This window comes from Miniopterus natalensis, chromosome 11 (assembly GCF_054644295.1).
Source record: "Miniopterus natalensis isolate mMinNat1 chromosome 11, mMinNat1.hap1, whole genome shotgun sequence".
Classification (NCBI taxonomy): domain Eukaryota; kingdom Metazoa; phylum Chordata; class Mammalia; order Chiroptera; family Miniopteridae; genus Miniopterus; species Miniopterus natalensis.
Genome location: NC_142091.1, coordinates 71,566,585 through 71,591,672, shown reverse-complemented (window position 1 = coordinate 71,591,672; position 25,088 = coordinate 71,566,585). Strand labels below are relative to the sequence as shown.

The 25,088-nt window shown below is 50.2% G+C and overlaps 1 protein-coding gene across 1 annotated transcript; it reads right to left on the bottom strand.

Moving 5' to 3' along the window:
- Window positions 1-1,189: 1,189 nt before the first annotated feature.
- ASRGL1 (asparaginase and isoaspartyl peptidase 1) lies at window positions 1,190-10,983 on the bottom strand. The gene is made up of 6 exons (XM_087822403.1): window positions 10,794-10,983; window positions 10,018-10,160; window positions 9,041-9,198; window positions 2,715-2,833; window positions 1,831-1,941; window positions 1,190-1,409 (listed from the first exon to the last, which is right to left on the bottom strand). Exons 1-6 carry the CDS (start codon window positions 10,981-10,983, stop codon window positions 1,204-1,206), a joined length of 927 nt encoding a protein of 308 aa, XP_087678529.1. The 3' UTR covers window positions 1,190-1,203.
- Window positions 10,984-25,088: the final 14,105 nt, after the last annotated feature.

The window sequence follows — 25,088 nt, the reverse complement described above, 5'->3', positions numbered from 1 at the left end:
GGGACACCTGCCTGCACTGACAGACCAGGGAGCTCCTGCACAGCTGGTCTTTGTCAACGGGACTCCTAACCACACTGTTAATCTTTCAAAATACATTTTATTAGTGGCACATGGAATTTCAAGTTAAGCAATTTCTTTCCAGAGAGAAGGGAAGCCCTGGCAGACTGAAATACTGAGCAGATATGAAATACCATTCCAGTGTGGAGAGAGGCTAATCGGGATGCTCTCTGCTAAGGAAATGACTTTCTTCACCATGCGGGCCACACTGTCCTCACACCCAGCTCAGCGGGGGCCCCGGCACTGGAAGCACGAGAATGCACTCGGCCACAGCCGCGGCGATGGGAGGCGGAGAGGTCGCGAGCCCCATTACTCACGGTGAGGACCCAGGGGGTCTGCCGCTGCCATGAGGGCTCTGAGCGGCCCCGCTGGCTGCGTGGGGAAACACGGGGTGAGCGGGCTCGTGTGTGAGCCCAAGAAACCTCTCAGACTTGGAGGAGCTCCAGCCACGGTCTCCATGATCACCCTTCATCCCCAGAGTAGGGAGCTATGGGTTACCAGAGGGTCCTTTTAAAGCATCTGGAAACATCTATATTAGTAAGTCAGGGAAGATCTGAACTTTCTTAGAAAAACCAGCCTATCCTCTCCTAGTGCCTTTTACCCAATGTCCTTCTGAGTCCAGTGGAGGCTGTGACATTTTGGGCTCAACTGGACTTCGCCCATTAGCTCTGCTGCTCCTGCCTGCTTTCAGGTACCTCCATGGACTCTCTCCTTCCCACCTCGCCCCTCAGGGTCCTGTCAGAAAGTGCAACCAAGACAGCCTGGGGGGAGGGGGCACACAGCTCTGCCGCTGCGGGGCTGGCGGGTGTCCCAGTTCCAAAGGCACGCCGATGCCAAGGCAGTTTCCGTTGGGTTAAGATCATGCCCCTCCTTCTTTCTAACCGAAGACAATGGGACTGCTCCAGAGACAGGCTCAGGCGTCTGCCATCTCCGCTTGTCTTGTTTTGACCTTATTGTGGGCATCTCTCATCACCTCGAAATCCGCCCCTCACCAAGCACTCACGTACTTACTGATCAAGGCAACAAAACCAGTGACAGACCGCAGAGTTTTTCCATCTCTAGCTCTAATTGGTTAAGCTTAAATCTCCACACCAGGAAACTGTCCTTCACCTGCAGGCTGGCGCCTGGGATACAGTCTGCGGGGGCTTAGGGCAGGTCAGTGATGCTGGTCTTGTGAAGGTCGATGCCCGAGTGCAGCTTGCCGTCCTGAGCGGCCGCCCAGGGCATGGACTCCGAGGTCCACTTGACTGCCCAGTCTCCTGCTTTGTTGACCAGGATGACACCACCTAGACCTTTGACCTTTGACTTCATGTAACCCAGCGATATATCAGCAGCCTCTTCTAATGTCTTTCCTGAAACCAAGGAAAGGTTGAGAAACAGCTCATTACTTTCAAAGGAATCTGGTGGGAAAATCATTCGTGGGATGAAAAAGCAAAGCGGCTTGATAGGGTTTCTTGGTAAAAGATTTCTATTTGTGTACTTCCAAGAAGGGCTGTCCCCATACAGGCCCTCCTCACGCTGACGGCACCCTGGCACTGCCCAGGCAGAGCCACCTTTTCTCCCTACCCCGGCTCAGAGTGGCTGCTGCCCCTGACATGCGACAGGCAGCATTCTAAACGCTCTCTGAGTCCAGATCCTAAGGGGTAGAGTCAACATAGTGTTACCCTGAAAGCAACACCTGCAGCGAGGAGAAAGGGTTGCGATCCGTCTCCACCTACTTACAAATAGCTTCCATTTACTCGTCTCCGGACCGCATGAACTTGCTCCACGTACCTTGCTGTACGTGGAAGAGAGTGAGTCTGGCTAGATTCACCTTCAGGATGCTCTCCCCGTGCCCCGTTGCTGAAATGGCTCCAATGTCATTGTCAGCGTAGCCTCCGGATCCTGCTCAGAGAAAATGGGTTTTACCTGAGCAAGAGCGAAGGTCAGATACACAGTATGAGTCTAATGCTACATAAATGTTAAATCCCAAAGTGTAGGCAGAGGTCAGAGGAGTAGCCGTGACCTTGGGATGCAAAGGTGGACTAGTAAGCACCATGGGACCGTCCTGAAACCAGAAGATGAAGGGAACCCCGGGTGGGAGTGGGGGGGGAGGCCTGACCTTTCCTGGAGCAGCTACACCAGGACGGCTCCTCCTTTGCCCCAAATCCCCCCAGTCTGCATGGGCTGGAACATGCATGACCCCCCTGCCCCCCGGGAATGAGACAGAATCTGCTTCAATCCTCATGCAAAGGGCATTTTAATTTGTAACGTTTCTGTAGCAGCAGTGTATCTAGCCAGGCTCACTTCCATGCCACTCAACTCTAATAACTGCAAACTTAACTTCTCAGCTTTCTTAGCTCATTAATTTGCACCCTTGCCCTTGTGCCCCTTTGGGACTAAGTCTGTGCGTCCTGAAACTGGAGCTAGAGAGAAGAAAGAGGCACTGTGGGCAGCTTGGGGGCAACTGCAGCATCCTGATCTCCATCTCCCTCCCCAAGTCACCCCAACAGTGATGCCCTCAAGGGAAAACAGTGCCTGCTGGATTAGAGAGCAGCACTGCAGCCAAGCCCTCCAACCCACTGCCACTCCCAGAAATTCTGTAATGAAGCCAGAGGGGCAGTAAAATCAGGGAATGACAGGAAGGAGAGGAGGCAGGAGTCACCCATCAGCACTACCTATGCAGGGTGTGTCCCCGACTCGGCCGACCATTTTATTCATGGTGCCCCCCGTCGAGGTGGCACAAGCCACGTCTCCTTTGGAGTCCACGGCAACAGCGCCCACGGTTCCCAAGTTTCTGTGAAATGTTAACAGAAAAAAAGGGACAGGATGAAGGTGAGTAACTGTGTAGCTCCAAGTGCAAATTTCCACATTATATGCAAACTGCAAATGGGACACACTTTGACACCAGCATTCCTGGCTCAGGAAACGGCAGAGAAGGCCTGTCTGCTTTTTATTGGGCGAGTCGGTGACAGTCCCTTAGGCCTAAACAGTGAGGGTGCTTCCAGTCCCAGCACTGCCATTCTCTGGCTGTGCTCCTACGTGAAGTTTTATTGTCTCATTTCCCCCATCTATGAAGTGGGGATAAAAATAACAGTGCAGCTCAAACTTGAGCACAGATAATTTCCCTGGGTCCCTGGCCTTCCCCCTGCACTTCCGTCAGCCTCCCAGGTGATGCCGATGGTGCCAGGCCAGACCCCACTTTGCCTGTTTTGAAGGGCTTGCTGTAAAGATGAAATAAGGTAATTTTCTCTACCATTTTGTTATAAATCTTCAAGTAGAAAAGTTGAAGACATTGCACATAAAACCCCAAGTGTACAAACCGTTCACAGCAATGTCGTTGTAATAACAGCAAACCTAAAACGAGACAAATGTCCACCAAAGGTAAAAAACACACACGAGTCCATTGAGATAAACTTCAGAAACCGGCAATGCTAATCCACGGTGTTGGAAATCAGGTAAGTGGTAGTTTTCTACCTCAATTTTTTTGCACAGTGTGTGACCACTGTCAGATCATTGTTCTTTTCTTTTTATCACTGAAAAGTCTATACTGCAATTGGAAGTAAATGTCTGATTTTCTCAGTAAGTAAAAAAAAGGGGGCGGGGGCCTGAGGGGGAGCTTCTGTGATAATTTTTCTTGCTCCAAGTGCTGATTCCATGGGGGGGCCCACTCCATGTAATCGACACTCATCCAGGCACACGTGACCTATGCGTTTCTGCACGTGCGCTAGCTACACTTTTTATTTTATTTTATAATGGTGGTTGCCTCTTTTTTTTTTTTTAAAGATATATCTTTATTGATTTCAGAGAGGAAGGGAGAGGGAGAGAGAGGAACACCGTGGGAAACAGTTGGTGTCCTCAAAATGTTAGCAATGGAGCTGCCCTTTGACCCAGCGATCCCACTTGTAGGAATATATCCTAAGAAACCCGAAACACCTATCAGAAAGAATACACGCACCCCTGTGTTCATAGCTGCATGGTTTACAATAGCTGAGATCTGGAACAGCCCAAGTGCCATCAGTAGATGAGGGGATAAAACAGCTGTGGGACATTCACACCATGGAAGACGACGCAGCTGTAAAGAAGAGGGATCTCTTGCCCTTTGCCACAGCACGGAGGGACCCGGAGAGCATTGTGCTGAGCGGAATAAGCCAGGCAGAGAAAGACAAGTATCACATCTCACTCATGTGGAATCTAATGAACAAAATAAACTGACCAACAAATAGGTCCAGAGACATGGAGGCATGGAACAGACTGACGGGGTCAGAGGGGAGGGGGGTGGAGGGGACGGGAAGAGATTAACCAAAGAACACAGAGGCATAGCCCACGGACACGGGCAATAGTGCGGCGAAGGCCTGGGGTGGGGCGGGGGCTGGGTGGAGGGGGCAAAGGGAGGGAAAACGGGGGACATCTGTAATACTGTCAACAATGAACCAAGTACACAAGAACTCACTCTCAAATATCAACTCCAGATAGCTAACCACCTAAATATAAAACGTAAAACTAATTTCTTCACGAAAATCTAGTGGCTTTATGTCTCGGGGTTGGGAGATCCTTCTAAGTTTCTCGTCTTACAAACCACCCAAGAAAAGGCACACATTTGATGACAAAAAATAAAAACTTATATATGGCAAAATACCATAGCAAAGTAGAAGATTAAAAACCACAGATTGAAGCCCTGGCCGGGTGGCCCCACTGGTGGGAGCATCACCCCCTACACCAAAAGGTTGTGGGTTCGATCCCCGGTTGGGGCGTGTGTATGAGGCAACGGATTGATGTTGCTCTCTCACGTCGATGTTTCTCCCCCTCTCTCTTGCACAAGGATTAAAAAAAAGGAGGAATGACCCACAAACACATGCAAAATGCTTAAACTTGTTAAGTCGGAGCAGAAATGAAAGAAACAACAACATTCTTCCCGGGTGAGGTAAGAAGTACTCGCAGCTACTGCCGGTGGCCGCCGGCCCCTAACGTGCAAGGGGTCAAGGCAAGAGGACAAAGACAAACGGAGGCCCGCACTCCGTATGTTTAATATTTAGTAGTTACAAATATGTGATAAATGTATCTCAAAATATACTGTACAGCTATGGTTTTCATGTGGCCGGGAGCTGACAAACTACCAGTGATGACTTAATTTTCACTGCTCACATCTGGATCCTCCGCTGATCAGCTGGGGACGCCTGGGTGAGTGAAAAAAGACACACACACAATACATAAGTTGTGTATCTATTCCGTAAAATTAATTTTCCCTGCCCCATATCAGAGAGCACTATGTTCTCATAATCCACATTTCCACACAGGTCGCATGCCACAGAGGAAGTGCTGAAGCGGGCAACCTTTCCTGGGTCCATGCAGCTCTTGGCAAGTTTTTAATTCAGTGGAGTTTGGAGAGGCTTCACTCTGCTGAGGAGCAGCAACTGGCATTTCCAATATAATTCTTAGGTTTTAGCATTTCCACACTCAAATGCTATGTGGGACTACATATGCTAAACTGTTATCACAGAAGATATTATTTTCACTTGATCGCATACATCACAATCACTATTGTCGTCACTTTCACCATCTCTCAAGCAGTATTTAGATCCGTGCAGAATATCTTAATTTCTTTCCAATTTCAATGCTAGTTGACTACAAAGAAAACGGAAAATGGCAGTATGCTGTTCAAACCTCCCTTCAAATGATACTATCCTCGGATATATAATGAACAGAAAAGTAGCTTCTATAGAAACTGGTTTCAGGATTTTGTACACAAACCTTCTCCAAGTCAGGTCAATATTTTTGTTTCCTTGTTTCAATTTTCTTATATTTTATGGGAATATCATTCTTCATGCATATTTCACACGCAGTTTTGGTTTGTTTCTCTAAGCTTAAAATAATATTTTTAATCCTTAAAAAAATGAAATAACCAAAGTTGGGTGTTTCCAAAGCGAGCTGTCAATAGAAATGAACAGCTCCAAACTAAGTAACTGTAGGTAGCATACATTCAAAATTCATTTCACTTTCTGTCAAGGCCCATGATGCGTTCTTTGAGAATCTTCTGTGGTTCTGATCAACTCTTCTTGATCTAAATTGAATTAAATCACTTCAATAGCGTTTAGTTGGTGTTCCCACCATGCGTCTGAGATTCGTTATAAAGTCAGATATGCGTTTAACCAAGCTGCTCCATCTCTGGGCAGATCTGGAAAATCTTGTACTAGACCCTTGTTGTCCCCACACCGTCATCACTGTTGGCCTGTCTCCTAGAAAAAATCAGACTCTGAGCTGTACCTGTCACACAGAATACTTCTGGATCCTTGGCCCGACTCCCAACTCCAAATGTATACCTTTTATTTACTAACCACGTAAGCTCCATTATCATAAGCTTGCCTTCGATCACTTTTAAAAATAATTTTAGTCCAAGATAAAAAGCTTTCCCCAATTTTTCTCTTCATTCAAAATGCGTACTTTAAAAACAGGTGTAAAGTCATTGAAACGCTCATTGATTTAAACTTGTTTTTCCCCTCCGGGTAATGATGCGTATAATGTTAGTGGTTCAACATGTCTTCTCACTGTGGAACGTTCTAGTTGAACTGAGTATTTAAAAAATTTTACCTATGATTTCATCTCTCACTTATTGCCCATTCAATCTGTTCGTATTATCTATTCTAGATAGTGATTATTAGTTTCATTATTATTTTTCCTAGTTACATGTTTGGCATTTTATCAAATTTTGAAATGTTACTAAACCTAGAAAATTTCTATTGTTTTTCTGTAAACGCTGTGTTGGTGGGACCACGAAAAGCGTCACTAGGCTCAGCTAAATACTGGACACGGTATTGTTCTTTCAGGGACATTACACTGATGTTTTATATCACTGTTTCTCCAGTATCATCAGCGGCCTGTTGTTTTTTCAGCGCCCCCACAATTCTAGTACCTGCTGTGTCCCCTCCTGTGCGTGATTCTTTGCGACCAGCAGTGAAACCTGCCTTTAGTGAAGACCCTGAGCTGCAGGGGTTTCCTCTGAACTGTCAAGTTGTGGATTTGGGGAGACAGGTTTGCTACTGATTTTCGTTGTTGTGATAAGTCAGTGACTCTTCACTGAGCAAAGAATCTGTACCGCCCTGTTTGTAGATTTTCTGGGGGCCATCCTGGAGGAAGGCCGCTTACTTCTACTGTTTTATTTCTAAAGATGCAAGCAGAGCGCTTCTGGAAGATTTGTCTGCTGCTTTTTTCTTCTTGGTTTTTCTTCCGCGAGCTCTGCTATGGTATTCTTTTTCTATCAAGATCTGGAGACGTACACCCATTCCCGTAATCTAGGGATTAAGAAGTGAAACGCAGTTACATTGACTGTATAAAATTAGACGACAATTTCATCAAAAACAAAGAGAAAAAAGTTGAAAAAATGAAATCTGCAGATACAACTTCAAAAAGTTAGTTTTTTCCTAAAATATATATAATTATCTATTAATATTAAAGTCAAACCATGAATTACATTGACATTTAAAATCAAAATAGCTTAAAAGCTGAAAATTCTAACATTATGCTTTTGAAAATGTAACTAAATCTTTTAAATACTCTTATAAGACTAAAGCCACTCCTAATTCTGTATTCAGTGTCTGTTTAGTGGCCGACATAAAGAGCTGGCTCTCCTCGCAGGTTCTGTCTGGACCTGCGCTGCCCGGTCCAGCAGGCACTGCTCCGTGGGTACCGAGCACGGGAGACGGGTGTCCGCAGCTTCAAACATGTAGCGAGGACAGGGAACACACGTGGCCCTCCGAGAAACTACTTCACCGTGCAGGCCTTTGGCAAGTCACTCATCGCCTTTTCCTCTTACCTAAGCGTCGCTGTGCGGCTCTTCCCCACGCTCCAAAGCAGTGTCCACGTCTGATGTCGGAGAGGCACGATCCACGCACCTTTAGATCAGGTGGCCCTGGCTTCGAGGTCTGAGAGCGAGAGACGGACAGACGCGCTGCCCTGGGGGCTGAATGGTGTTAGTCACGAGTGGACGATGCGGATTGTGGGTCACGCCGTGCATGCTGAGTGCTGGGTGCCCTAGGGGCCTGTAACACACCAAGTGCTTTGTGTATTTGTGAAGTGAGGGTCCTCCGAAGGGTAGGGCCCAGGGCAGAAGCCCGGCGTGCTTTTGCCTTGGAGCAATACTGGCTGGTGGAGATGATGTTGCAGACTTTTTGGAAAACCATGTGGCAACATCTATGAAAAGGTACAGGAGCCATTGATAAAGTAACCCGGTCCCTGGGACTCTAGCCTATAGATACAACAGCACCGGGCCAGGTTATCAATCGGCACCAACCCTGTGAAATGCATTCTTAACCTGGGAAGCTTCTCCCTGATACACCTGCCTGGCCTCTCCACCTCAGCCCTATGAAATTGGATTTTTAGGGAGAGGGCCCAGCCATGTCGAGAGCTCCCTCGGTGATACTGAAGTACACCCCTGGTGAAACGGTACAGATCTAAACAACACGCAAAGGTAACAGACTACATTCCATCATAAACTCCCAGGCCATATCCAAATTTTATTTTTCACATTTTGTTTTGAATAAGGGGGGTTTCATTTGCGATGCTGAACCCTGTAACGCAGAAAACTGTATTTTAGAACATATGGTTAATTCAAACTTCTCAGAGCTGTGCTGATTTCTCTGCACTGTGAAAGAGTGTGGCAGGAAGGTCACAGGCACAGCAGGTGACGACCTGTTGAGTCTACTTGACATAACAAGCTGGTCACGGAGCATCGGCGAGTTAATACGGTAACATAGGATTATTCTGTCAAACCACGCTGCAGAAGGACCGCTGCTCGCCTAGCTTGAGAGACTACTCACAGCAGTAATAAATGAGGTTAAATTTAAGAATCAAAAGGGCAGTTTTCCCATTATCTAGTGTGCATTATTTTGCTCAAAAACGGAAACTACCGAGTGATAGCGGACCTGTTTAAGAAACGTAAGTAACCAAACCTTTGTGAAACTTTCACACTTGGATAACTCCCCAAATGTGAGCCCCGCGTGGCACCTACTTTTCTTGGTGTGGTTTCTTAGCATCTTTCTTGTGCTGCTCTTTCTCTAGGTGTTTTCTGTTTCTCTCTGTTACCAGCTGCTCCCCAGGAACGGCTGGGACCCCCATGGCGGCTGCAAATTCTGCGGCGCCTCGGTCAGTCAGTAAGCAGTGAGGTGTCTGGACCAGAAAGAAATGGAAACCTGGTTAGTTTTTGAAAAAGTTGAAATTTTTTTAACTGTTCCTACTGCGTGGAGGTAATTACTCCTCTCTCCTGGTACAAAGCCTCAAAAATGCAAATTTCAGTGGCTTACTTTTCCGAATGTTGAAAGGAGCTGGGCTCTGAATTTTGTATTTAAAAAAAAAAACACACCCAAAATGATGCTGTATTGCTAGGAATGTGATTTACAGATGATCTTTTATTATTTGACCCTCACTCGAGGATGTGTTTATTGATTTTAGAGAGAGAGGAAGGGAGAGGGAGAGAGAAACATCAGTGTGAGAGAGAACCATTGATTGGTGGCCTCCTGTTTGTGCCCCCACTGGGGACTGAACCCAAAACCTAGGTATGTGTCCTGACTGGGAATCAAACCTACAACCTTTTGGTGTACGGGACGACATTCCAACCAACGGAGCCACCCAGCCGGGGCTACACAGGATCTTAAATTTAGAGAACTTAATCCGTTTTAATTTAACACATGCGATTAAACAGTTGGTCATTCAGTTTGTCTGCATTATGTTCTATGTGTCCAGAGAAGGCTGAGCAGGAAGATTACACGGGAACAAAGTAACCACTGGTCAAGTGACATTGGTTACCAGTCAAATTCCATTGTCTACAGAGTCAGAGCCCTGGCTTATTGGAGAAACTTAGGGTTACTTCTGTTCTTTGATACAATTTTAGAAGGGTGAGCTCAAGTATTTCCCTACAGCCAGACCCCGTGTAGTCACTAACATACAGCAGTGTGGCACCTTAGGAAGGGGGTGCTTTGGTCACCAAACCTTTTCCATAACAAGCCGTGCAAGCTTAACGGGGTTTGCGATACATCGGACCGCAGACACGGCTCCTGAAGACAGGTCTTTTCCATTCATGATACTGGCATCCATTTCAACTTCACCATTTACGTTCAAGACAGATCCGCAGCCTAAACCCAAAACGAAGGTGAAAGCAAGAATTAAGAATTTAGAAATGGCTTCTGAGTGTCCTCTAAGCTGCCTACTTCAATTCATTCTCCACCTCGTTGCCAGAGGAACATTTCTTAAAACAAAAACCTGACTTGGAACCCCATGGCCTTCCTGACCTGGCCTCCGACTCGCTTTTCCAGCTGCAGCGCCTCTCCTTGGCTGCAGGTTCCTCTGAACCTGTCATCTGCTCTCACTACCCTGCCCTTGGCAATGCTGTTCCCTTTGCCACCAGAAGACACTCATTTCCTCTTTATTTATTTTATTTTTTGTTAACCCTCACCCAAGGATATTTTTTCCCTTGATTTTTACATCCCCCCAAAAGATGTAATAATAATAATAATAATAATAATAATAATAATAAAAAGGCCTCTTGGGATGTGAATTATAGGAAGCAGGTTAAAGAAAGAAAAAAAAAAAGTCTGGAAAGGTTTAAAAATTCTTCAAGCACAACTTGGTCGAACAGGTAATAAAAGAAAAATCCAGCCTCTTGAGCGCAGTAAGCGCCCCCGCAAGGCTGCACCCCGGGGCGCTCCGGGGCGGCTCTAGCTATTCTGGGGGAGCCGCGCAGCCCCCGCGCCGCCGCGCACGGTCACCTGCGTTGAACTCGGGGTCGTCCTCCAGCACGGCGACCGCGCCCTCCACCGCGTCCACGGCGCTGCCCCCCGCCGCGAGGATGCGGTAGCCCGCGGAGGCGGCGCGCACCACGCCCCGGCGCACCTGCTCCCGGCGCTCCTCGGGGACGCGCCCGGCGCCGCCGCCGTGCACCACGACCACGGGGTTCATGCCGACGACCTGCGGGCCGGGCGACGGAGCGTCTTTTCACGGGGCCCCCAAAGCCGCCCGGGGCACACGGTCTCCCCGGGGGGTTCCGTTGGGGACAAGGTGCCGGGAGGAAGCGGGATTTTCAGGTCGGGCAATTTCTGGAAACCGCGGGGCGGGGAGGGGGGGGGGGGAGCGGCGCCCGGCCGGGTCCGAGCCGTGCAGGGCAGGCCCAGAGCGCCCCCTGGCTGCCCGACCTGGGGCGCCCGCGGGCCTCCGTTTCCCCGGAGCGCCCCAAGCCCCTGACCCGCGCTGGGCCGCCGGCGGGAGCGGGGCGAGGGTGGCGCCCGGGCCCCACGTCGGGTCCCGGTTTCCCAGGCGTGGACCCGCGGGGAGAACAGCCCGTTCCCCGCAGCCGCTTCTCCCGGGCGCGCCACCCCGGGGCGCCCGCCCGCCGCCCACCGCAGGCTGCAGGAGGGGTGCCTCCCGGGCCCGGGGCAGCTGCCGGACTAACCGAGGCCGCCCCGCAGGACTCGGAACCTGCCTGGCGGACCCTCGGCCAGGCGGGTCTGGAAACCGCCGGGCTCGCAACCGCCCCGCCCGCCCGGGGCTCGGGGCGCGCCGCGCGGAATTACCGTAAAGCCCCGAGCCGCGGCGCCGCCCGCCCGCGTCTCCGCTGCGTCGCCCGCTTCCCGCCGCCCCCGACGGCCTGGCTCCCAGAGCAGGGGCACGCTGGCTCGGCTCCCCGGCCAGCTCCCTAGCGGGATGCCGGCACCTTCTCCTCCGTGTGAGGCGGGGAGAGGAGTGTGGGTGCTGGCGGCGAGAGGCGAAAAGATGTGCCGAGTGTCCGCCAGCGGCCGTTGGTGCCCATTCAACACCAACGGATTCGCCAGTTTGGGGCTGGGGGAAGAAGGTTTTATAACGTAAAGTGTGAACCTTGAGAAAGAAGACAGCTACTAAGAAGGGCTTCTGGTGGCTAACTGGGCTCAAATTTTAAAAAACAGAGCTTAGCAGCCATTTCTGCAGAGGGGCCTCTCAAGCAAACTGCTCTTTGGGGAGAACCCTGCAGGGAAACACGACCAGCCCCTGCACTGAGCTGTCTGTCCCCACAGTGTTCCCGCCATCTGAGCAGCCCTTATAAAGGAGTTCGTGGAATCCTTTTTTAACCAGCTCTACCAACCAGAGTGGCTCTCTTGTGACTAATCAGGACCTTTGCCTTTTGAATCCAACCAACTGCAAGGATTTGGAATCATCATCTGCATGAGAAAGGACCAATCAGGGATCAGGGGCAGGGACTCTTGTCTGTATAAACAAACTCTCTGGCTCTGAGAGCTCAGTTTCCCTTTGCACTGAAGATTAGGTGAAGCTAGAATACCCACAGCTAAGCTTCCCCTCGCCTCAGAACCCAACCTAGTGTGTAAACCTAGCCTATGAGCCCAGCCTAGCTTTGAGCCTAGACTTGGAGCATAGCCTTGGAGACTCAGAGCCGAGCCTAGCCTTGAGAGATGGGATTGACATTCACAGCCTCCAACTCCCAGGTCAGATGCTATCTGGGGATCAGAACTTACAAGGCCCAGAGTCCAATCACCAATAACCATAGGGGTCCTTGGGTGCCACTGTTTTACAGAAGGAAGCCTGGGCCTCAGGGAAGAGACTGGCCCCATACGCTCCTGCCAGTGTGGCCCCAGGAGAAGAACCAACTTTCTGCCTCTGGGGTTTCAACAGCCATGTCTACACTAGTGCTCAAGGCTGTGGGCACGCCTCCCGGGAGCCCCATTTCCTGAACATGCAGGGCAGGATGGCATGCCTCAGGGGGGCAGCCTTGCCTACAGAGAGCCTTCTGTCTTCCCTTTGCTTGTGGCCATTCGGTGATGCCGACCTGCCGTCCTGGTTGGCAGGCCTTCCCTATAGGCTCTTCAGTGTCTGCTGTGTGCCCAGTTTGTGTCTTATCCTGTATTTGTCTCCCATGTCTCACTCCTTCTCTGAAGAAGCCTGTCTTTCGCCATCTCGAATTGAGCACCTAGACTATTTTTGTAGAACCACCTGGCTGGCACCCACAAACAATACCTCTCCTTCCAGCAGGACGATGGGAGCCAGCCTCAGTGAGTGAGAGTGACTTGCACAGCCCCCTCTCCCTCGAGAGTCAGGAGCTCTTCCAACCTCTGGCTCCAAGGCCAAGTGTGCTCACTTAAGGGTCCTTTCCTGTAAGGCAATCTTTGGCACACCAGGACTTCCCCATGGCCTGGGTCATTTTGTGTTAAATGGACTGTGGACTCTTTCAAAGGGATCTGATCCTTTTGAATGTTGCACAGCCCTAGGTATAATCCCTTTTGATAACAGGGTCTTTGCTCCTGATGATAGGAGCATTGTGGAAGGTGTGTAAATGTTCTTGTAATTCCGTGTAAAGTTGCTGTGCACTCAAATGAAACCAGTCCACGGCAGCTGCTGTGCTCTGTACAGGCCCATGATGGAACTCAGAAGAACCGGGGGGTTGGAATGAGTGTATGTTCCCTGCAGGCCAGTCTGGTGCTTGGACCTTTCGACTCATTGTAAGTAGCCACTGCCAACAGAAGACCAAAGCATGCGATTTGTCAATGTGCAGCGTGACATCATTAAAGACTAATACTAGCCTCTGAGCCTGGGAGAGTCGAGCTGAGCCCCAGGGCTTTGGAGAGCTGAGCATAGCCTTGGAGCCCAGCCTCACAAAGCCTCACCTCACTTTGGAGTCTGGAGCCTGGCCTAGCCTAGCCTCCGGAACGGGTGACTTTTATGCCATGTAAATTGTATTTCAATAAAAAAACATACAGGAAAGTCCAAGAGCTCCATCTCACACCCACAGCCATTGTGCCATTACACAAACCTCTGGATAGGGAGCAGAAGATCCTACTAGGTCAGATTGCTTCAAAAAGGAAGGTGAGCCCGGCCGGGCGTGGCTCAGCAGTTGTGTTGACCTAGGATCCAGGCGATCAGGGTTCGATTCCCAGTCAGGGCACATGCCCGGGTTGCGGGCTCAATCCCCAGTCCGGGGTGTGCAGGAGGCAGCCGATCAATGACTCTCATCATTGATGTTTCTCTCTCTCCCCCTCTCCTTTCCTCTCTCTGAAATCAATAAAGATATATATTAAAAAAAAAAAAAAAAAAAAAAAAAGGAAGGTGAAACCCCAGCGACTGTCTCGTTTGAGCTGCTTGACGCTGTAGAGAACAAGGCCGGGGGAAGACCAGCTGTGTCGCGCCTGCCTGACAGTGGCAGGATGCGTCGTGATGGTTGGGGAGGGCACGAGGGCTGCCGAGAGAAACGAGTCTCGCACAAGCCTGAACTTAGAAAAGAGAGTTCCCCTGAGAGAGGGGGCAGCTGTAAGGCTAAAACAGAGCAGCAGAGGCAACCGTGTTGGCTGGGTTTTGAAAATCCAGGAGTAATATTTCCCCAACAAGTCTGTATTAAAGAGAATGTGGTGTAAGGATCCATTTCATGAAAGTATGATTTCTACAAACATACTATTTCCCTATTTCTGCTCTAGAGGTACAAAGAAATTTTCTTAAAGAATTTTTTTTTTTTTGGGGGGCGGGGGGGAAATGGCCATGCATCTGCTCTCTAACGTTTTCCTACGATATAGTAAAAGAAAAACAAAGTCTCGGTCTCTTCACAAGTAGTAATTTAGATTGTCTGGATTTTTTCAGCCACAACAACTGGATTTTCTTTTCTGACTTTTGCTGTAGCTTCTGCTTTGTAATCACAAGGAGTGGAAGGGAGGGAGGCAGAGAGAGAAACATCGATGTGCGGGAGAAACATCAATCGGTTGCCTCTTCTACGTGCCCTGACCGGGAATCAAACCCGCAACTTTCCTGTGCTGTACGGGAGGGCGCCCCAACCGGCCGAGCTGCCCTGTCGGCGCTCTCCTCTACTTTCAGAGCCAGCTGCCTTCTGTTCCCTCGCACTCCCCCCTTGTCCCCAGTCCCTGGAATTACTGCCCAGAGGCCACCATTTGAAAACTTGTTGCTGTATCTTCTCGGAGTTTGCCTTGCATCGCTCACCGATGCTTGCACACCGCTGTGACAGTCATCGGTGTCCGACAATGACCTCACGGCTCTCGGCGTTACCTCTTGACTTGCTTCCCTAGCTGCAGGCTGAGCTCATTTACTGGCTCTTCACCTCTTCTGCTTGCTTCTTGCCCATGGAGTTGCTTCGCTCTTTCTAGTTTCTCACTCAGTTCCATTTGTAAGGTGAAGTAATGTACTTACTCTGTCTCTGCTTCTGTCGGCTGGAGACCGCGTCGCTTGCCATCCCACTTTGTCAGGCCAGGATATTGGTGCTGCCCCGTCCCTTCCTTTCGTCCCCCTTGATCTCTGACTCCCGTTGACGTGTAACTACAGTCAGCCCTCAAGTGCCTTGAAGACAGATTGACTCCAGAAGTTGGAGATCAGTGCCTCTCGTTTGCTTTATGGCCCTTCAATCTCCAAGCCCTGTGCCCTCGGTCTGAAATGATTCAGCATTCCCTGCATTCTAATAGTGCAACTTAAATAATTTCCTTGGAAAGAACTAAGATATAAATGATAAATTCAAAAAAATCCTGTGTGTTCGATTACTTTATCACTAACCAAATGCTTCCGATTTGTGTATATCTGTATCTTTTGGCCTATTGATCTAGCTCTCATTTTCTCGCCCTAGACTGTGCGTTCTGGGCCGAGGCTGTGTCCGGAGCCCCCGGCCTCTGTGGCGCAGGTTCCATGCCGAGCAGGTTCTCAACAACGTTTGTGCTCTGGTTGACCAGGGTAAGGAGCATGGTGATAGCGCGGTTTGAATCTCAGCTGTTTTCTGATGGGATAAATGAAAAAGATCTTTGGCTGGGAATTTATAGACCAGGCTGAAGAGACTTCTTTCAGAGCAGCAGCATCTCTTTCTGTCCTTTCCAGGGGCAGACGAACTCAAGCAGGTGCCTCCGCTGCAGCTCCTCCTGCAGAGGTACAGGGCGCAGTTACAGCTCTCCGGCCACCAGGGGGCGTTCCCTTGAGGAGCGGCTGGCAGAGGACTTGCGACCTACTGTTGGCCACTAGAGGGAGCCTTCTCTGCCCTGTACTAAGGGACCCTTTGGAAAACCTTAAAATCAATGTTATAAAATTGACTCCTTTTATGCGCTATGAATGTGTGTGCGTAATAATCTGTCCCCTGGTGGAAAGAAGACTTTTCTTTAAATAGCAAAGAACTATCCCCATCATCTATCGACAGATTTATTTTACTGAAAGTGTCATCCGAGATCTCGCCTTTTCCGCAGAATCTCCATTCTCCTTATCACACTCAATCTTCTGGGAAAGTTGGAAAGACACATGAGATATTTAAGTTAAATTTAATGTGTGTTAGGCACTGTTCTTGGCATTGGGGATACATCAGTGATGAAAACAGACAAAAATCCTTGCCCTCTTGAAGCTTATATTTTATAGAAGGGAGAAAAATAATGAATTAAATAAAGAGGTAAAAGATAAAGTACATTAAAAGGTGATAAAGACCATAGAGGAAAATAAGAACAGGAGGTAGGGCAGGCCTGCGGTTTTGATCAGGATAGACAGGGTATTTCCGCCCAAACCTGAAGGAGCATTAGGTGTCCAGGACATGAGGATTTCAGGTGGAGGGTCACTCTAGGATCCAGTCCTACAGCTCTCTTTAGTGTTTCCATAAATATGTGGTGTTGTAAATTATTTTAGGGACCAGTATTCCAGGAAACAACAAATTTTTGAGGTCTTTCGGCCAACATATGCAAAATGCTAACAGGTTGTGCTCTCAATATAGCTGCATCCAAATCACCAGGAGGTCCAATGAGACAGCTTGTCAGGCCCACCCTTGGATTTTCTCATCAGTAGATCTGAGTTGAGGTCCAAGAAGTTACCTTTCAGGCCCATTCCCAGGTAATGATGATGCTGCTGGTGTGGGGGAAATATTCTAAGAAACAGGCAACCTGCAGGTCTCCCTAAGATGTGCTCGGGGAGTCTCAAGGCCCAGTCCCACGCCCAAGGCTGGGATGCGGGGCACACACATGGACGAAAGAAACCGCCCTCCTCCTTGTCACTGTGTCGGAAGCTCAGCAGAGCTCCGATGAACAATCTCTTCTGAGTGTGTTTGCCTGGCTGGGAGGAAGAGTGTCTTATTGAAGATCCTGTCGCCTCTCCTTCCAAACAGATGGCATCCGTTGGTTTAAACCTCACTGATTTTATGAAAATGTATCTAATTTTAACAAGTTTGCCTCTTCATTTGCTTTAGCTCTTCTTAACCTGCATATGGCGAGAACAGCAAGCGGGATGTTTTACCTCTTTCCCTGTTGCCCTGGGCAGACCCAGTGTATGTGCTCACACAGGGTGAGTTAATAGTGTCAAACTGCAGGCTCATTAGTTCTGCTGGGAAAGATGTAGAAGTAGCAGCTTCTAACTGGAATGGCTCGTCTCTCTCCCTCTCTCACTACTCATTTTTTCCTAGAGATTCAACAAAAAGTGGGGCTCTGATCCCTGTTCCTCTTCTCCAGGGAAGGCACAAAAAGAGGAATGGGGGTAGAAATCCCTAAGGACAATCTGAGGTCACTTTGGGAGAGGGCCCCTGCAGGCGGGTTCAAGGAACCCAGCGTCGTGGTGGAAGGAGCTGCTGAGCACCTGCAATAGTGTCAGTCAGTGTGGCCATCGCCTTCTCTGGAGTAGCCAACACTGATCTCGGATGATGTGCAGGGAAACCTGACACCCCTTCCGATGCCCTTGGCACTGCCCTGTAAACAGGGGTGTTGTCTTGAAGAGGTAGATGAAGCTCCATGAATGTCCCCATGTCCTTGGTCCTGACCTGATAGGTGTTCCTGCCACGTGAGCAACTCCCCTGCATTGTGCTCTCTGTGTTCTAGCAAATCAATAGGCAACAGTATTTCAAGGACCAGGAGGGTCTGGTTTTTTATTATTTTTTTAATTATTGATTTCAGAGAGAGGAAGGGAGAGAGAGAGACAGAAACAGCAATGATGAGAGTCATTGATCGGCTGCCTCCTGCACGCCCCTGACTGGGGATCGAGCCTGCAACCCGGGCCTGTGCCCTGACCGGGAATGGAAACGCAGTCCCCTGGATCCTAGGTCGATGCTCAATCACTGAGCCATGGCCGGCCGGGCCAGAGGGTCTGATCTTGAGGATGCCAGGGCCTCAGGACATGTTCGTCCTACCCTCCAGTCCCAAGCCCATGCTAGACGGAGTGAAACGTGTCCCCTCTCCTCTGCTTCATGGCCAGAAGCTTGACACTGTTGTCAGGGGGCCAGAACCTTTCAAGACCCAGCCCAGCTGGGGGGAATTGGTTCCAGCATTGAAATCAGACGTGCCTGGGACAGAATCCTCATTGTGCCTTGCTCTATGGTGCTGGGCAAGTCACATGGCCACAAGGACAATTTGTTGTGAGGGACAATGGACAAAATATATGAGAAAGTCCCCAACACAGTGCATGGCCAGGACACTTGTTCATTTCCTTGCTTTTTCTCTCCCTGTAATTCATTCCCAGGGGGACAGCTCTCAAGGTTCCCAGCACAGAATGAAGCGGATATTAGATGGTGTTTTTTCTTAAATAACAGCATCTTTGATTTGCACACCTCTGACCCACCAATCTCCTCCTGTTTGCCCAGGTGAGCCCACTCTCAGACAAAAGTGGATTTATCAAGAACTCACTGGACTTCATGAGATTCACCTGCAAGGTCATGACCACCCCAGTTACTTGTTAGTCAAAGCACAATAGAAATCAGCACGTCACCTGAGGCTGAACCAACAACACAGACTGACCAGGGTCCAATCTCGGCCCACCCTCCTTTTGAAATCACAGCCCCTGGCAAAACCACAGAATGATATTAGTACAACAGCAAAGAACAAAGCAGGAAACTCAACAGTGTTCTGGGAAAAGAAAGTGACAACATCTGATTAGAAGTGTTTTTCACACAGGTAGGGAGCAGTAGGTGAAATCTGCTGAGAAAGAAATCTGGAGGAAGGGAAGTCCCAGCATGGGCTGGAGAAAGCTCCCTTAGAGGGAGCACATTTTTGTGCAAAGGAGGAATCAAGGGTGAGGGTAGGGCTTGAATAACTATTAAAGTTTAAAATAGGAAAGGGCGAGAGAGAAGCACATGGCCAGCACTGGGCAGCTCCCTCACCCCCGCTCCCTCTGTTTGCTCAGGACGTGGTGTTTCACTGTAGGAGACAGAAGGAAAAGGCAGAACAACTGATTTCCTTTGGGTACAATAAGTTACAGGTCAGCTGATGACACCGAAATGACGCCGCATCACAAAATAATACCTAGTGTCCATTATCAAAGGAGCCATGGACGAGCAAAATTTCTGAGTATTGCTAATGGTGTTGGCCGCATGCCTTTGAAGATGTCAGAGTCTTTGTTCAGAGACTGTAACACTGGGCCTTACTATAAGTCGACACTTTACCTTTTCCTCTAAGTGGCAGTCAGTGTGACCCACACTCAGTCCTGACGGTGAGGGGGCTTCTCCCTTCCCTTGGTGACTGCAAGCTATGCATTTCCCCGCACAGTCAAGCCAGCTCTCAGCAGTCTTTCCCGGCGTTCATCAGCTGGGGTCCCATAAAGGAAATCGAACAGGTTCTAGGTGTAGTAAATGGGGAGTTTCACCCAGCAGTTGGTAATAAAGGTGTTTGCAGGCTGGGGAAGCAAAAGAGGGGAGATGAAGGATGGAATCTTCCATTGATGGAAGATTGCGGCAAGACAGTTCCTAGAAATGGGAGAGAAAAGAAAACGGGGGTTGCCCGGACCCCGTGACCGCAGGTGAAGCTGAGGCTGCTGTGGGGACTGAGCTCACTGACCAAGACCCCGGAGCCCGTGCACGGCAGCCGCCCCTGCGGACACTGCCTTCTGGGTGCCGTGAGTATTCTACACTCCGCTCCCACAGCCACTGCAAGAGGCGACGTGACCGCCGAGAGCCGTCACATCTCCCCTCTTCCCACCTTCAACCCCCAGCGCCTTCCACTGGAGAAGCTACCAGGAGGGCAGCTGGAGGGGAGTCGGGATACGTGACTCGCAGGCCTTCAGCTGTGACAGGAGCAGGGTGAGTAGGACAGAGCAATCCTGAAACTAAGACAATATGGGCCTCTGCACAGCCATGGTCATCCACAGTCCTCATCTTATTTCCAGCCAGTTGGAGGCCACGAGTTAATAACTGGTAGCTGGCTGCCCATAACATGAGAAACCAACTTAATTAACTTCCTAAATAGTCTAGAGGATCCTACAGTGAGTGTTAGTTAGCTCAGGAGTTTCCCTGTCCAACTCACAGATCCTGAGGTTATTTGGCTGCCTTCTCTGGGATGTTCTTCCAAGGTTCATAAACAACTTTATTCAGCCTGCTGTTGATGCCAGAAGGCGACTGTTTTCCTCCCGAAGCTAAAGACGTAGAACACATAGTCCCTTATGTTCATCCTCAAAAGTGACAGCTGTGTGCACAGGGGACTTGAACTTCCCTGCGTGGAAGGTACCTTTGTGAGTTGTCCTCAAGTTCTTGTTGACACATGGGGCTGACCTACAGTAGGAGCATGTACCTCAGGATGGACCAGCAGGCCTCCTGGCTGGGGGATGGTCAAGAAGAGTGGTGAGGACGTGGCCTTCATGGCTCTGAGGCAGCTCTTCCTCAGCAATTGCTTTACGTAGCATCAGCTCCCCAGGTAGAACAGGGGTTTAACAGAACCTCACCTTGGCCTGGTAACCTTGACTCCTGCTGAAAAGAACCTTAGGATGGAGAGAGAGTCCTTGACATTGAAGTGTCTTCTCCTGGAAGGTGCAAATCACTGGGGTGCCTGGAAATCTCACGGGCCCATGGCAATGTCGTCTGTGCAGAGCCCGAGCTCCTCTGGAGGCAGCCCGCACGGCCATCCTGGCACTGAGAGGGCTTTGGGCTCTCTCAACCCCGGGTGGTTTCTGTCATTTACTCGGGTCCTGATTTGCCGCTGGATTTGGGCCTGACTCCCAGAGCCTGGGCGTGGGGTGGGGCGCATGGCTGTGACCGGATGAGTAAGACTTGGAGTATCTGCTGGACAATTTGTCTCATAAGTTGAGATTGTTGGTTTAGTCTCTCTTGAACAGAACACCCCAAGGACGCTGCACACAAGACCAAAAGAGGTCCACGCCGATAACAGGTGGACCTGGGTAAGTGTGTGCAGGTGTTTTTCCAGCTTCTAGATCACTGCAACGTTTCCGTAACTTTGAAGTTATTTTCAAGCTCAAAGTTGAAAATTGTTTTCCTGAGGCAAAGTGTATTGTGATGAACACACTCCTGCCGTCCCAGGAAGAAGGGTCCGCCACCCAGGGAGAGTCCAAGGTAGAGCTGGGTCCCGGGAGGACCCCTCGACGGGTGGCGGCAGGGGAGTCGATGTGCACTCGGAGGAAGGGGCCTCACTCTGCAGGTTGGGTCTGAAAGGGCAGCGACCTGATCCCCGGCCTTATGAGCACACAAGGGGGCGAGTGCACACAGTGAGACTAGTGAGCCTTCTGGAGCAAACCAGGCGTTTCTGACTTGTTCCTATTTTATTTTATTTTATATTTTATTTTATTTTATTTTATTTATTATTGTTTATTTTTTACCTATGTACAACAAGAAGAGATGTAGCCACCCCAGGAGAGCTGAGTTATGGGGAGAGCTGGTGAACAGGAGGCAGGAAACCACCTCTGATGCCCCACGGCCCTGTCCATGTCGGGGGCCTCCCTTTGCAGCTCAGGGCTCAGAACAAGAAGTCAGAGCACCGTTGGGTGACTGAGGGCTGCGGGCAGGTGGCCTGTGGAGCGGTGAGGGGCCGGTGGCAGCTCTCACGAGTCCCTGAAGCCTCAGGGCACGAATCCCGTGGCTCTCAGTGCACAAGGGGTGGGGCAGGAGCAATAGCGCGGCTTCTGGAGTTTGTAAGATGAGGGGCTTTGGCGATTTGGGTGCCATCAGAGACCTTGCAGCTTTGCGTAAAGACAAATGTGTATCTTTCAATTTTTGATTCTTCTTATAAAAAAAAAATGTTCCCACGTCCATCTCTTAGTGAGCTGAATGAGGCCTGGTTTCGATTTCCTGCTAAGCAAGGACACGGAGACCACTCCCCAGAGAGAAAATTGCTGGTTCCCCAATATTATTCCAGCTGTGTTCTTGACACTGAGAGTTGCATATGCAGAGTCACTGCTGCACAGGGTCTGACAGGGGACCTGTGGGCGTCTGTCTTTGTGAAATGGAACAAGGCTGTTTATGACAGGGGAGGTGGCACATGGGAACCAGGGTCACCAGATGCTATGTACTGTAGAAGCCCACGTGGACATCATGATCCAAAAGTGATGTCTCAGGTGTCTCCATCCCGCCATGATCCAGAAGTGATGTCTGAGGTGTGACCCAGTTAGAGACTGAGCGCTGGGGGAGCCCTGGGATTCCAGACCTGTGTGCCTTGGGATAAATTATACCTGTCCCCAGCTACCCATGCCCATGACCTTAGTTCCAATATCCAGATTTAGGGATTATAAAATCACAGTAACAGTCACTTAGATGGGATCAGTAAACAGTAGATTAAGTGACTGAAAAGTAAGCAGCTCTTTGTAACCAAGAGAAATCCCAACAAAACCAGAGCCAACTTCAGAAGCGCACTCAGTGGGCACCAAGGATAAACCAACCCTCCGCCTTGGCAGGGTCAGTTAGACCCGGTCTGATGTTTGCCTTTGGGGATGAGGTGATTTATTCTGTTTAACTTACTACTTACATTTTTTTCCGTTTTGTTGCATCATTTCAGTAGCTGACGTTTTCCCTCCGGATACCGTGCTGAGCATTTTTCCTGAATTAATTTACTTATCCTAACACTCATCTATGCTGTCGCCCCTATTTTACAGATGAAGAAACTGAGCCAGAGAGGGTCAGCGCCTCACTGAAGGCCCCACGAGCAGAAAGCTCCAGAGCCGAGCTTGAACCCAGGTACCCGGCCCTGAAGCTGGGCCCTTCCCCTCAACCCAGTGAGTGACGCACCCTGAATTTAAAGGTCCAAACAGCTCTTGAGAATTCAAAACACAGCGTCCGACTGCCCAATGGGGCTCCGGCGGGGGCGGACTGAAGCTACAATAATTTGAGAAGAGGTGACTTTAAAGTTTGTGATATTTCTTCAGGAACAGGGTGTGAGCCCTGGTGGTTTAGACCCCTTGTTATACCCCTGAGTGAATTTTCCCGATTTGACCCTCAAGGTTTGCGAGCTTCAATCGTGTGAACGTCACTGTGGAGCTGCTGCAGCTCCAGCGGCCGACGGCGGGCTGTCTGCCTTGGGTCGCAGGGCGATCCCGTTTGTGGGACGGGACGGGACGGGACGGCTGTCCCTGCGCCCATCTGTGCTCGGCGTTGTCACCTTCCACCCGGTCCAGCAGTTCCTCAGCGGATCCTCGGAGGTTCCCCTGGTGGCCGGTCGACTGTCTATGTACCTGATTCCCCCGGGGTGCGAACAGAATGTTTTCAACGAGATGATTCCTTCGTTTCCGACGAGTTTTGACTTTTACAGCAGTTTTAGGTTCACGGAAAAACTGAGCAGAAAGTCCAGCGAGTCCCACCTGCTTCTTTCCCGGGCGCAGCCTTCCGCAGGGTGGGCACCGCGCCCCCTGCCCTCGACCCCGCTGGGCCACGGCTGGCGCTTGGCGACAGTGCCTCGAGGTTACAGGACACCGCCACGCCGTCCCCCGGGAGGGACAGTTCCCGTGGCGCCACGTCCCCACCTGCACTTGCGGTGGTCGCCCGGGATCCTTTTAAAAGAAAAAGAAGGAAGAATTGAGCAGGGCAGGGACCAGGCTGAGTCACCTACGAGAGAAGCGGGTCGAGTTGGAAACTGAGACGCAAGTGCCCGCGTGAGAGCTCAGGGCTCGTGGTCTTGTTTCCACCGGGCGTGTCACCTCTACCCGACACCCCGGCGGAAAGTCCCACTGAGTGACTTTCTCGCTCACATAAGTGCTCGGGCTGCACCTCGTGGCCTCCAGACTGCGCACGTTTGAGCAAAGTCCCACTTTCTGAAAGTTAGTGCACTCGCCTGTTGAACTGGGGCATGTGGTAGCTTATTGATTTGCAGCAATGATTAAATATGATAAATTAGGTTGACACATGGTCCGACCAGAGTTAGCAAAAAAATATCGCTGCTCCTTTACTTACGACTGTTATTAGCGACATAGTGTTTGTCACCCAAAGGACCTGTGTGCAAGAGGATGGTGGGTCTCAGATCTAATCAGCTCACACATATTTTAATGACATTATTTATTTTATTTTTTGTTAAGTCTCACCCATCACAGTGTGTATAAAAACCCATGTGATATTGATTGAGATCCGAGACAGCAAGAAAGCTCCAGGGCACAACATCCACTTGTGTCACCTCACCCACCCGTTCTGCCACCCGGGCTCCCGGGGGAAGGGACACTCTCCTTGGCGTGGCCCATCCTGTCTCTGCAGTCGCTCGGCGGCCCCCCTCTCTGCTCTGCTGTGGGCTGGGGGACACCGCTCCCCTGCTCCACAAGCCTCCCCGTCTGTGGCGTCTGGTCTTCCCTCAGGCTCCTGCCTCGGGTGGCTCCTCCGAACATTGCTTCATGTCGGAATGATTTCTGTCCAGAGTGGCTCTCAAGTATGCTCCCCTGTCACCAGACGGCTTCCCTGAGCCTTTCTCAGAGTGGTCCCTGCCCCCCTGAGTTTCCACAGAGCAGGTGCTCAGGGTGGGGGCAGGCAGAGGACCAGCCCTGGGGGCACTTGTACTGCTGGGACCCGATCACTCAGAGGGCCCTGTGCTCAGACTGAGAGGTGAGACTGTCCCAGGACAGTTCAGGCTTTGATTTGATGGGCACGTTTGCTTGGTAGTGTTAATGGGTTAGATTAGTCTAGGAAGTTAGGAGGTGGAGGGGTTGTCTTCCTCTTGACACTGTTTTGTCTTGGGAACCAGGCACCGCGGACTTTTTCACAATTGTCACCACACACTGACCTTTCCCCTCAACCGCCCAAAGGAACCCTGGCACACTGGGCATCATTTTACACGAAAGATGCCCCCGAACCAGGTGGAGTGGTTTCTCCAGTCACAGTCATTCATTTATTCCAGGCTGAGACCAGGGAGCAACACCAGACACTGTCGGCGGCTAAGGCGCTGAATCCC